We start from the raw sequence: 14204 nt of genomic DNA, 5'->3' as shown, positions 1-14204 counted from the left end.
CCATCGTTGGTGTCAGTGGGGGGAATAGTGCCCCATCGTTGGTGTCAGTGGGGGGAATAGTGCCTCATCGTTGGTGTCAGTGGGGGGAATAGTGCCCCATCGTTGGTGTCAGTGGGGGGAATAGTGCCTCATCGTTGGTGTCAGTGGGGGGAATAGTGCCCCATCGTTGGTGTCAGTGGGGGGAATAGTGCCCCATCGTTGGTGTCAGTGGGGGGAATAGTGCCCCATCGTTGGTGTCAGTGGGGGGAATAGTGCCCCATCGTTGGTGTCAGTGGGGGGAATAGTGCCCCATCGTTGGTGTCAGTGGGGGGAATAGTACCCCATCGTTGGTGTCATTGGGAGGAATAGTGCCCCAACGTTGGTGTCATTGGGGGGAATAGTGCCCCATCGTTGGTGTCAGTGGGGGGAATAGTGCCCCATCGTTGGTGTCAGTGGGGGGAATAGTGCCCCAACATTGGTGTCAGTGGGGGGAATAGTGCCCCATCATTGGTGTCAGTGGGGGAATAGTGCCCCATCATTGGTGTCAGTGGGGGGAATAGTGCCCCATCATTGGTGTCAGTGGGGGGAATAGTGCCCCATCATTGGTGTCAGTGGGAGGAATAGTGCCCCATCATTGGTGTCAGTGGGAGGAATAGTGCCCCATCATTGGTGTCAGTGGGAGGAATAGTGCCCCATCATTGGTATCAGTGGGAGGAATAGTGCCCCATCATTGGTGTCAGTGGGAGGAATAGTGCCCCATCATTGGTGTCAGTGGGAGGAATAGTGCCCCATCATTGGTGTCAGAGGGAGGAATAGTGCCCCATCATTGGTGTCAGTGGGAGGAATAGTGCCCCATCATTGGTATCAGTGGGAGGAATAGTGCCCCATCATTGGTGTCAGTGGGAGGAATAGTGCCCCATCATTGGTGTCAGTGGGAGGAATAGTGCCCCATCATTGGTGTCAGTGGGGGGAAAAGTGCCCCATCATTGGTGTCAGTGGGGGGAATAGTGCCCCATCATTGGTGTCAGTGGGAGGAATAGTGCCCCATCATTGGTGTCAGTGGGAGGAATAGTGCCCCATCATTGGTGTCAGTGGGAGGAATAGTGCCCCATCATTGGTGTCAGTGGGAGGAATAGTGCCCCATCATTGGTGTCAGTGGGAGGAATAGTGCCCCATCATTGGTGTCAGTGGGAGGAATAGTGCCCCATCATTGGTGTCAGTGGGAGGAATAGTGCCCCATCATTGGTGTCAGTGGGAGGAATAGTGCCCCATCATTGGTGTCAGTGGGGGGAAAAGTGCCCCATCATTGGTGTCAGTGGGGGGAATAGTGCCCCATCATTGGTGTCAGTGGGGGGAATAGTGCCCCATCATTGGTGTCAGTGGGGGGAATAGTGCCCCATCATTGGTGTCAGTGGGAGGAATAGTGTCCCATCATTGGTATCAGTGGGAGGAATAGTGTCCCATCATTGGTATCAGGGGGAGGAATAGTGCCCCATCATTGGTGTCAGTGGGGGGAATAGTGCCCCATCACTGGTGTCAGTGGGGGGAATAGTGCCCCATCATTGGTGTCAGTGGGGGGAATAGTGCCCCATCATTGGTGTCAGTGGGAGGAATAGTGCCCCATCATTGGTGTCAGTGGGAGGAATAGTGCCCCATCATTGGTGTCAGTGGGAGGAATAGTGCCCCATCATTGGTGTCAGTGGGAGGAATAGTGCCCCATCATTGATGTCAGTGTGGTGGAGGGGGAAATAGTGCCCCATCTTTGTGGTCAGGGGGGGGAATAGTGCCCCATCGTTGGTGTCGGTGGGGGGAGGAATAGTGCCCCATTCTTGGTGTCAGTGGGGGGAGGAATAGTGCCCCATCGTTGGTGTCTGTGGGGGGGAGGAATAGTGCCCCATCGTTGGTTTCAGTGGGGGGGGAGGAATAGTGCCCCATCATTGGTGTCAGTGCGGGGGGGGAGGAAATAGTGCCCCATCATTGGTGTCAGTGGGAGAAATAGTGCCCCATTGTTGGTATTAGTCACACAAATGATGGGGCACTATTCCTCCCACTGACACCAATGATACTTACCTTGCTGACCCCTGCTCCAGCCTGGGCTCGCTCTCTCACTTACCTGTCAGCTGTCTTCCTTCTCTGGCCGCTCTCCTCTTCACTTACTCCGGCAGTTCCCTCGATCTTCTTAGATCTACGCGCGCTGCCGCTCGGCTCCTCCTCTCCAAGCTCCACCTCCTCGCCGGTGATTGGCCGCCTGTATGCCTCTCCTGAGCTACAGTTCCGGTGGCCAATCAGCGGCGAGGAGGCGGAGTTGTTGAGGGATCCCGGAGGTGTGGCCAGGTGACAGGGCAGCGTGTCATCCCGCCCACACATCGACTGAGTCAGAGGAGCGGTGTCTCGGTTCCTAAGACCATCGGAAATATGTGTTTTCCGATGGTCTTAGGCGACCCCTGGGAAATGGTCGTTCGACCCCCAAAGGGGTCGCGACCCCCAGGTTGAGAACCGCTGTTCTAGATGAAGGTTTTTTATGGGTGTTAAGGGGGAGCCCTACACAAAAAAAAACAAAAACAAAACCAGAGATTTCGCTCCCTAAAATCCATTCCAGACATGGAGGGTTTAAGAGGGTTCCCCACACAAAAAAACAAGAAAAAATGTCAGTGTCCCCCCAAAATCCTTACCAACCTATTATCTGTGAATGCAGTCCTGCTGTCAAGGAAACAGGGCAACCAGGGTGTGCCGTGCCCCCTCCTTAACAATACCAGGTCAGGTCAACATGGAGAGGGTACCTTGTCAGGGGGAAACCCCCCTGACAAAGCACCTTGTCCCATGTGTATGAGGACAAGGGCCTCTTACCTACAACCCTGGCCCAAGTGGTTGTGGGGTCTGTAGGCAAGGGGCTTATCATAGTCTAGTGGCCCTCTTTAAAAAGAAGTGGGTCCAGATACCACTCCCTCTGTGAATGAGTAAGGGGTACATAGTATCCCTACTCTTCACAAACAAAATGTAAAGAATAAAGAAACACACAAAAAAAACCTATGGGGGGGTACATGCGTGAAGCCGACCAAGCTTAGAGCTCTACACCTCCAAAGGACATACAGCCAATCAGCAGTGCTTCCCAACCTACTCGATACCACCTGCCGTCTCCGCAACTTGCCAAGATCTTCTAGCACCATCCACAATGGTCTACAGTGGCTCTAAGCAAAAGCTTAAGCCGAAAACAATCTGGGATGTGCTAGTCAAGGCCTCCTCTAAGATGGTGGCGCCTCCATCTTCCCGACCTGACATGCCATGCGCCTAAACTGACTCAGCCTGTGGCTGCAACAGACGGTTAGTCAGGCACTGACTTTGGTGTGACTGCCCTGGCTTTGCAATTTGACAACTCACAGCCAGTCCTACTCTACCAAATTGTGCGGATGATTACCAAGGCTCTAAAAATCACCTCAGACACCATCACTGAAAAACTGACCCGCAAAATTCGCGATTTAAGCCGATGCACTTCAGTACTTGAATAGAGGGCAGATGACCTGGACATCCTCACTAGCAACCATTCGGAGGAAGTAGAGGCCCTGCTAGAAGAAAACTACACCCTCCAGGCCCGGCCTAGAGGACTTTGAGAACAGGGCCAGGCATTTGAATTTTGCCCACCTGAGGAATACCTGAAACTGTGGAAGATCTCCAAACCACTATTACTGTGCTATTCCAAGAATTTGCTCTACCGATACCCATGGAGCATCTTGAGATGAATAGAATCCACAGAACCATGGCCCCACATTCAGATGAGGGCCCCCCATGAGATATTGTGGTGAAACTCCACTGCTTCTGCACTAATGAACAACTAGTGATAGCGTCCCACCATAAGGAGACTCTGGTTTTTCAAGGTCACCACTACCAAATCTTCCATGACCTCTCATTAGACCAACTTACTCTAGCCAAAAGGAGAGCCATGAAGCCTCACCTGCATATATTGCCACAACACCAAGTCACCTACCATTGGGGCTTTCCCTTCTCGGTCCGCTTCTCTTACAAGAGATCCTTTTATCTCTGCAAGTCGGCCAAGGATCTCCAAATCCCACTTCAAGACCTTCATCTTGCCCCAGCTGAGTTCAGTACTGAGGGCTCCAAACATCGAGCAGCATCCTGCTCCCTCAAGAAGCTTCAGGCCTCACCAGGACCCAAAGTTCAACCGAACACCCACAAGAGAGGCCATTACACTTTACCTGCACCTGCCTCTGAAGATTCCATGGACTGACAGCACCCTCATAGATGCATGGGACCTTGTCTTTTCTTTATCCACCCTTACCCCTAGTGAGTCTGAGCATGGCTACTTCATCACTGTATACATACCCAGATATTTACATTTTCACTAATTGATGTTGCTACAATCTCCCATGAAATTATTGTTTAATCTTTTTAACCTTCTGTTTTTTCCTCCACAGGCCCTTTGCCCCTTTACCACAACCCCTCCCCTTTCCCCCTCCCCCCTCTTCCCCCACATTTTCTTCCAACATATATCAGTGTATGATGTATTGGGGTGTTCATGTTCGCTAGATGCCCCAGTAGTCACTTTCTACCTACAGACACGGTGCACATGAAAACTACTAGATCATGAATATGTCAGGGCAGGAGCTGAGGAACGGACAGGCAGGCCTAACAATGTAACGCACTGGCTGACGACAACCACCACCCACAGACCGAAGTCCCTCAGGGCGCGGAGTCTAAGTCCCAGGCTGCCCTTCACCAGGGCCCCTGATGGTGGGGATGGACTTGACGCAGCCAGGAACCAGGTCGCGGCCCCCGAGACACCTCAGCTGCGGTAATGGCCGCCGCCAATGGCGTGTAGCTGGTGGAAGAGACAAAAGAGTAGTCAGACAGGCCGGGTCAACACCAACAGGACAAAACAGTACAGGACAGCAGACGAGAATCACAGGTCACGAGCCGGGTTCAGCAACAGAGGGTCAGATCAAGGGAGAATACAAAGAATAGTCAAGTCACAAGCCGAATCAGATACCAGGAGAGTCACGAGAGTCAGAACAGAGTAACAGCAACACAAAGACACAAGACACAAGTGCAAAGAGCATGTGCGGGCCACAGGCTTATATGTCATCAGCCACACCCCTCTGGAGGATGGACCACAGAAACCTGAAGGCATAAAAGGGCTCCCATCATGCACAGCAGAATCCAAGATGGACACCAGCACATGAAGTAACATAACCACAGGGAAAAGGTAGGACCTTGACAGAATAGTGTAGAAGAGATGTGTTGTCAAATGCTAACACCCCCAAAAACATACTTACCCAACTTCCAAAAACCCCCCCATTTCCCAACACTCCCTCCACCAATAAAAGGAGACCACACTTTGCTGTAGTAAAATGGCCTTCATGGCCTTTTATTAACAATTTAACTTAAATATACAGAAAACATTCCTTAAAACAGAAACCTCCATAAACTTATGGAATGAGTTGTTGGTCTAGGCAGGCACCCAAAGCAATATTGATCTCCCCCTGCGGAACCTTCACCTTAATGTTCCTACTAGGCCTCCAGCTTCAACGCACCGACTCGGAGACAAGGACACACCTTCCGCAGGTAGACCTCCACCTTCCAGTTAAACCTTGGTTAACTGGAATTTACCCGGGCACACCATACCACAGATGGGTCCCAACCATACCACAGATGGGTCCCAACCATACCACAGATGGGTCCCAACCATACACTTATCATCACAAACCATTAACAACCTACCAAGACCAACAACTGCCACCAAACTAAACAAGCCAAACAGAACAAACACCCCAGGGGAGGGCGGGTGGGAACTTCTCTCTTCAGCTGCTAACCAGCACTGGCACGTCCGACCCCCCAGCACTCCCCAAAGATTCAGGATGATCCCACCCAAACCTACTAACACCAATCAGGTAACCTTACTATCTTTCCTAGCCCTTCCCCTTTAACTTAACCCTTTCCTGTCTTTTCTCCCTCTTCACCTAGTCATGTCGGCCTTGCGTTATTCTTCTCTTTCTTTCGCTACGGGCACCCCTTGACCACATTTTCCACCCTACAATTCATAGACACCAAAAGTTCATGACCACCCCAGACTAACATGTTGGGCCTTTACACAGTCTAAGACCCTCTGCCATTTTCTGGTTGACACTGTGACTTATGCCTTTGCCCTTCTTTATAATATCTGGAATTATTCAGTGAACTAAGGGTCAATATTGTCTATAGGGCTTACGCTTACTAATAACATATTATAACATACTGTATCCTATGTCAAAACCAACACGTGTTTGGGGTCCTTGTACTTGGGAAGGTAAAAAGGAGAAATTAATTTAGTGACACTATTTGAAATAGTATTAATTATGCAAAATATGTAAAATTTTTGTCACATTTTTATCCATTTGTCAGGTATGGTATTTATGAGAACATTGTGCTACTTAAAGACCTATAGATGCAGTTATTCTGAAGATATATATATATTGTGGGAATCAGCACCAAGGGTGGAGCTTTAACAACCCTCAGCCACTCGCTTTCTTCTTTTTAAGGGCCGTTTTTGCCCACTTTTATTTAAATGAAAGTTCCACACAACACAGGTTCCCCACACAGGGGTATCCACCATTAATGCAAACAAAATCATAGATTCAGCCTCCTGGTTCTCTTTAGCAGCACCGCTGCTCAGGCTTCATGCCTTGGTCCTCTGGGACCATTCACATACAACACCCTGCACTTGGTTTAGCGCCCTTTCCCAGCGCTCCTGCTTCTCCAGCCCACAGGCTTGGGCCCCGTCAGACTTCTCTCTCCCACCATGCACACCTGTGGCTGCTCTCTTGCACCCACATGGACTCCTCAGGAGGGTGGAGCCCAGAACCCTGGTCCTGACTCTAGAAGAAGCCCACACACCGGACCAATCAGTCTCCTGGCCATTCCCAAAACCTGGTCCCAGGATTGGAGATTTCATCCCTCCCAAATCACTTTGAAATCTCCCGGCTCCGGGTCCCAAAATGGGCCTTACAAACAAAGGAGGAAAGTGAAAAGCCAGTTTCCTTTGTATTAAACAAGTACCCTGGAGCCCCTCAACCTGCCTTGTTGAGAATCCCGGGTGACATATCCTTTCTACACTGTGATAGGTCGTCACACTGTCACTATATATATATATATACACACAGGCATACTTTTTTTGCTTTAACAGCACCATCTATAATTGAAACACAACAGTTAAGAGTTTGTTGTATTTATTCTTAGCTTCTTCAAAGAGGTAACAGAGATATCATACATAATGTAGCCAAGCGGTATATACATCCATATCAATGGCAAAGCAATCTGCTTCATCTGTAACCGGGAGAATTATCTCCCAAATTGTACAACCTCAACGCGTTTCAATTCACAATCGGAATCTTCTTCAGGGAAAAGTAGGATACAGCAGAAACTTCTACAAAATAAAATAAACACACACAGTGCAGGAAATGTGTATTTGCTCCCCCCTGATGGTGAATGTTCGCCCCTCACACAGAAACGATCGGTCTAACAATGGAATGTTCGCCCCTCACACAGAAACGATTGGTCTAACAATGGAATGTTCGCCCCTCACACAGAAATGATCGGTCTAACAATGGAATGTTCGCCCCTCACACAGAAATGATCGGTCTAACAATGGAATGTTCGGTGTAACACTGAGAGACAGAATACAACAACAAATTCAGCAGAAATGCGTCTAACAAATGATGACTGATCTGAATGTTCAAGAGGGAAAAAAGGATTGGATCCCCTTCACAAAACATGACTTAGTACTTGGTGGCCAATCCCTTGTTGGCATTCACAGAGGTCAGACGTTTCCTGTAGTTGGCCTCCAGGTTCGCACACATCTCAGGAGGGATTTTGGCCCACTCCTCTTGGCAGATCCTCTCCAAGTCATTAAGGTTTGGTGGCTGACGTTTGGCAACTCGAACGTTCAGATCCCTCTACAGATTTTCAGTCGGAAGAAGGTCTGGAGACTGGCTAGGGCACTCCAGGACCTTAATGTGCTTCTTCTTGAGCAGCTCCTTTGTTGCCTTGGTCGTGTGTTTTGGGTCATTGTCATGCTGGAACACCCATCCACCACCCATTTCCAATGCCCTGGCTGAGGGAAGAAGGTTCTCACCCAAGATTTGATGGTATATTGCCCCGTCCATCGTCCCTTTGATGTGGTGCAGTTGCCCTGTCCCCTTAGCAGAAAACACCCCCAAAGCAGAATGTTTCCTCTACCATGTTTCACAGTTGGGATGGTGTTCTTGGGGTCATAGGCAGCATTCCTCCTCCTCCAAACACAGCGAGTTGAGTTGATGCCAAAGAGCTGGATTTTGGTCTCCTCTGACCACAACACTTCCACCAGTCCTCCTCGGCATCATTCAGATGTTCAGTGGCAGACTTCAGAAGGGCCTGGACATGGGCTTTCTTGGGCAGAGGGACCTTGCGGCACTGCAGGATTTCAGTCCTTGTCGGCGTAGTGTGTTACCAATTGTTTTCTTGGTGACTGTGGTCCCAGCTGCCTGGAGATCATTGACAAGATCCTCACGTGTAGTTCTGGGATGATTCCTCACTGTTCTCATGATCATTGACACTCCACGAGGGGAGATCTTGCATGGTGCACCAGACCTAGGGAGACTGACACATGTTTTGTGTTTCTTCCATTTGTGAATGATTGCACCAACTGTTGTCACCTTCTCACCAAGCTGCTTGGCCATAGTTTGGTAGCCCAGTCCAGCCTTGTGTAGGTCTACCATCTTGTCCCTGACATCCTTGGACAGCTCTTTGGTCTTTGCCATGGTGGAGAGTTTGGAATCTGATGGTTTGATGGCTCCTGTGGACAGGTGTCTTTTATACAGGTAACACAATGAGATTAGCAGCACTCCCTTTAAGAGACTGCTTCTAATCTCAGCTTGTTACCTGTATGAGAGACACCTGGGAGCCAGAAATCCTGCTGAATGATAGGGGATCAAATCCTTCTTTCCCTCATGAACATGCAGATCCGTCATCATTTGTTAGACGCATTTCTGCTGAATTTGTTGTTGTATTCTGTCTCTCAGTGTTACAGCGAACATTCCATTGTTAGACCGATCATTTCTGTGTGAGGGGCGAACATTCCATTGTTAGACCGATCATTTCTGTGTGAGGGGCCAACATTCCATTGTTAGACCGATCATTTCTGTGTGAGGGGCGAAATTCCATTGTTAGACCGATCGTTTCTGTGTGAGGGGCGAACATTCCATTGTTAGACCGATCATTTCTGTGTGAGGGGCGAACATTCACCATCAGGGGGGAGCAAATACACATTTCCTTCACTGTATAAGCAATATAGACAAACTAATGTTTACATGACGTACAATCGTTATATACAAGGATTCATTTACACAACCATTTGTCAGGTAAAAAACAATATTCGCTGCAGCATAAGGACACCATAGTGATCCCCTGGCAGGTGGAAGGTAAAGAAAAATACATAAATACTAATAACTACCAATGGTATATACCAGGGGTCTTCAAACTGCGGCCCAAGGGCCAGATATGGCCCTTTGCTAGCCTTTATCTGGCCCTTGGGGTACTATTTCTCCCAATAATAAGAGGCACTATTCCTCCCACTGACACCAATGATGGGGCACTATTCCTCCCACTGACACCAATGATGGGACACTATTCCTCCCACTGACACCAATGATGGGGTACTATTCCTCCCACTGACACCAATGATGGGGCACTATTCCTCCCACTGATACCAATGATGGGACACTATTCCTCCCACTGACACCAATGATGGGGCACTAATCCTCCCACTGACACCAATGATGGGGCACTATTCCTCCCACTGATACCAATGATGGGGCACTATTCTTCCCACTGATACCAATGATGGGACACTATTCCTCCCACTGACACCAATGATGGGACACTATTCCTCCCACTGACACCAATGATGGGACACTATTCCTCCCACTAACACCAATGATGGGGCACTATTCCTCCCACTGACACCAATGATGGGGCACTATTCCTCCCACTGACACCAATTATGGGGCACTATTCCTCCCACTGACACCAATGATGGGACACTATTCCTCCCACTGACACCAATGATGGGGTACTATTCCTCCCACTGACACCAATGATGGGGCACTATTCCTCCCACTGATACCAATGATGGGACACTATTCCTCCCACTGACACCAATGATGGGGCACTAATCCTCCCACTGACACCAATGATGGGGCACTATTCCTCCCACTGATACCAATGATGGGGCACTATTCTTCCCACTGATACCAATGATGGGACACTATTCCTCCCACTGACACCAATGATGGGGCACTATTCCTCCCACTGACACCAATGATGGGACACTATTCCTCCCACTGACACCAATGATGGGGCACTATTCCTCCCACTGACACCAATGATGGGGCACTATTCCTCCCACTGACACCAATGATGGGGCACTATTCCTCCCACTGAAATAATGATGGGACACTATTCCTCCCACTGACACCAATGATGGGGCACTATTCCTCCCACTGACACTAATGATGGGACACTATTCCTCCCACTGACACCAATGATGGGGCACTATTCCTCCCACTGACACCAATGATGGGGCACTATTCCTCCCACTGATACCAATGATGGGGCACTATTCCTCCCACTGACACCAATGATGGGACACTATTCCTCCCACTGATACCAATGATGGGACACTATTCCTCCCACTGATAGTGATAGTGGAGATGGGCACCATAAATCCCTATAAAGAAATACATAATATCCATAACATTAGTAGGCCCCTTGTTTGAACAACAATCCATCAACATTCTCACTTTCATGTATTAACTATACCAAGTGGACTTAGTAAGTCCCACATTAACCCCACGGTATGCAGATAACTGAAAAAACATAATGATGGCTAAAAAAGAACCGCCCGAGATACTTTGGCAACCCTTATATACACTCACCAGCTGCTTGTTCAATGGCTCGGTAACACAAATTGCTAATGAGCCAATCACATGGCAGCAACTCAATGCATTAAGGCATCTAGACGTGGTGAAGAAGACTTGCTGAAGTTCAAACCGAGCATCAGAATGGGGAAGAAAGGGGATTTAGGTGACTTTAAATGTGGCATGGGTATTGGCATATAAAAAACTGCTGATCTACTGGGATTTTCATGCACAACCATCAGAGAATGGTCTGAAGAAGAGAAAATATCCAGTGATCGGCAGTTGTGTGGAGGAAAATGTTTTGTTGAGGTCAGAGGAGAATGGGCAGACTGGTTCCAGATGATAGAAAGGCAACAGTAACTCCAGTAATCCCTCGTTACACCCAAGGTATGCAGAATACCATCTCCCAACATGTCCAACCTTGAAGTAGAAGGACTACAGCAGCAGAAGACCACACTGGGTGCCACTCCTGTCAGCAGAAGACCACACCGGGTGCCACTCCTATCAGCAGAAGACCACACCGGGTTCCACTCCTGTCAGCTATGAACAGGAAACAGAGGCTACAATTCGCACAGGCTCACCAAAATTGGACAATAGAAGATTGGAGAAACGTTGCCGGGTGCGATGAGTCTGGATTTCACCTGCAATAAGATGATGATGGTAGGGCCAGAATTTGGTGTAAACAACATGGAAGCATGGATCCATCCTGCCTTCTTTCAACGGTTCATGGATGTGCAGCCGACAAATCTGCAGCAACTGCGTGATGCTATCATGTCAATAGGGGGCAAAATCTCTGAGGAATGTTTCCAACACCTTGTAGAATCTATGCCACCAAGAATGAAGGCAAAAGCGGGTCCAACCTGGGACTAGCAAGGTGGACCTCATAAAGTGGCCGGTGAGTGTGTGTAGGTAATATTATTTTTAGCCCACATAAAGTGATATTTCCACAAAAACCCTCACTTATAACTACATCAATATAACCTACCTGAAGTTGGAGCAGATCTACATGGGGATCAATGATGCCACCAGCCCTAAAACCCCCCAAGATGGAATCAGGAGATGCAAGCTGTAAAATAAACAAAAATCCGCCATAAGGAAACAGGGAGCATAACCACATTGCACACAATTCCCACCTAATTTGCCTCCATCTGTCATATTTAGATGTAATAAGTACCGGTGTAGCACCATCCACCAAATATCCAAAGGCAACGATACAAGTGAGCCATCAGGGTATGAAGACACTAACACAGACCACCAAATGAATCAGTTAGTTAAATCTTCACCCAAACCTGCAAGTATCCACCTCAAAACACTCGCTTCTAGGGAGGGAAACTCCCAATCACCTAAAAGATATCCCCTGCTGACTTCCGGACCACCGTGAATGTCACTTCTGACGCCCGGATCAACTGTAAGTGATAATAAGACCTCATAAGTGCCTCCATGAGATCTTTGTTCCTCAGGCTGTAGATCAGAGGATTCAGCAATGGGTTAATGAGGGCAGATATGACTGTAGACAGTTTATTTAAAATGGCCATATTGCTGGAAGATGGAACAAAGTAAATAAAAATTAAAGATCCATAAAAGATGAAGACCACGGTGAGGTGTGAGGTGCAGGTGGAGAACGCTTTCCTCTTTCCAGTCTTACTACGGATTCTGAGGATGGTACTAAGCAGGGCTTTTTTTCTCAGAGGAAAGGTGGTGGAACTCCCCCACCCAAACCTGGCCACGCCCCCATCAAACCCTAGGACCACCCCTTTAGAGAACAGGAATGCAAGTAAAATTTGGGAGGGGCTATAAAAGTAAATGTATGGAATTAACACCGCCCCCCCCCCCACATTAGTAAGAATAGCGAGTAACACTGCCCCCCCCCACATTAGCAAGAAAAGCGAGAAAAATTGTATCGCCGCTCCTTACCTGATGCTGACGATCCGCGCTATGGTAGGATCGACGAGCAGAGGGCGTGATGACGTCAGCGCGCACCGCCGGGTGTACTAAGATACACCTTTCCTATGGGGGTGGCCGCGCGCCCCCGATGTTTACACGCTGGCGGTAGAGGGGGGGGGTGAAGCGTGCATGTCCCCGCTCACCGGCTGTGAGCAGCGGCAGTGACAGGTGCCGGGCACGCGCAAGCATGACATAAACAAGCCGCGTCCGGCACCTGTCACTTTCGCTGCTCTGCATAGCTTGTCAGCTCTGCAGAGGCAGTCGGTGAGCGGGGACAAGAAGAAAAAGGTGGCGGAACGCAGTACCGCCGCGTTCCGGCAGAAAGAAAGCCCTGGTACTAAGAATATAGACATATGGAAGAAAGGTCATAAGAATGATTCCTAATCCAAAAGTAGCACCTGTTAAGAATATGACCACCATGTTTATGAAGGGGTCAGTACATGTAATTTGAATCACATGAGGAAGGTCACAAAAGAAGTTGTGGATGGAAGCTGGTCTGCAGAAGGACAACCTGAGCAAAAGTAAAGTATGGAGCAAAGAGACAGAACATCCTACAACCCAGACCATGGAGGCCATACGAGCACAGACCCTCCAAGACATCATTAGTTTGTAATGTAGGGGGCGGCAGATGGCAATGTAGCGGTCGTAGGACATAGCCGAGAGCAAGGAAAGTTCTGAGCAAGCAAAGCAGAGATAGAAAAAGACTTGGGATATACAGGCAGGAATGGATATTGATTGAATTTTTGTGACCAAGTCATAGAGCATCCTTGGTGCAGTCACTGATGAATAGGACATGTCCAGAAATGCCAAGTTGGCAAGAAAAAAATACATTGGGTTGTGCAGATGGGAGTCAGTGAGGACCAAGAAAAATATAAGAAGGTTTGTGATAAGAGTCATCAGATAGATCAGAAGGAAAAGCCCAAAAAGTGCATTCATGGTCAGTGGATGGTCTGATAGACCTACGAGGGTAAAAGAGGAAATCTCTGTCAGATTCCTCATATTATTCATTTTTCTTTCTCTCTGTTTTATGTATCACTATAGAACGGTAATAAAATTATGGATCTGAGGATTTATTAATAGGACAAACCTGTACGGAGTACCTACACATTACACTCAGGGTTACATGCCGACATTTCTGGCAGCTAATGATGTATTCTTATATAAGATGTTGGCAGTCCTGCAGTCATCAGAGAGATCAGATGGAAGAGCACACAAAGTGTATTCGTGGTCAGTGGATGGTCTGATGGACCCACAAGAGGTAATCTCTGGCAGATTCCTTGTATTAATCTTTGTTTTTAGTTTATCAGCATAAAGCAGTCATCAAATGATCAGTCTGAG

The 14204-nt window shown here is 48.4% G+C and overlaps 1 protein-coding gene across 1 annotated transcript; it reads right to left on the bottom strand.

Annotated features, from left to right (window-relative positions):
* Window positions 1-12265: 12265 nt before the first annotated feature.
* LOC149434072 (olfactory receptor 1G1-like) lies at window positions 12266-13874 on the bottom strand. Its single transcript, XM_089664139.1, has 2 exons — window positions 13205-13874; window positions 12266-12597 (listed from the first exon to the last, which is right to left on the bottom strand). The coding sequence occupies exons 1-2, from the start codon at window positions 13872-13874 to the stop codon at window positions 12266-12268; spliced, it is 1002 nt and encodes a 333-aa protein (XP_089520265.1).
* Between the last annotated feature and the right edge of the window lie 330 nt (window positions 13875-14204).

The sequence above is a fragment of the Staurois parvus genome, unplaced genomic scaffold (genome assembly GCF_062004578.1).
Source record: "Staurois parvus isolate SC_StPar_1 unplaced genomic scaffold, SC_StPar_1.0 ptg001842l, whole genome shotgun sequence".
Taxonomy (NCBI): Eukaryota; Metazoa; Chordata; class Amphibia; order Anura; family Ranidae; genus Staurois; species Staurois parvus.
Note: the sequence above shows the minus strand (reverse complement) of the source record. Positions and strands in the feature narration are given on the sequence as shown.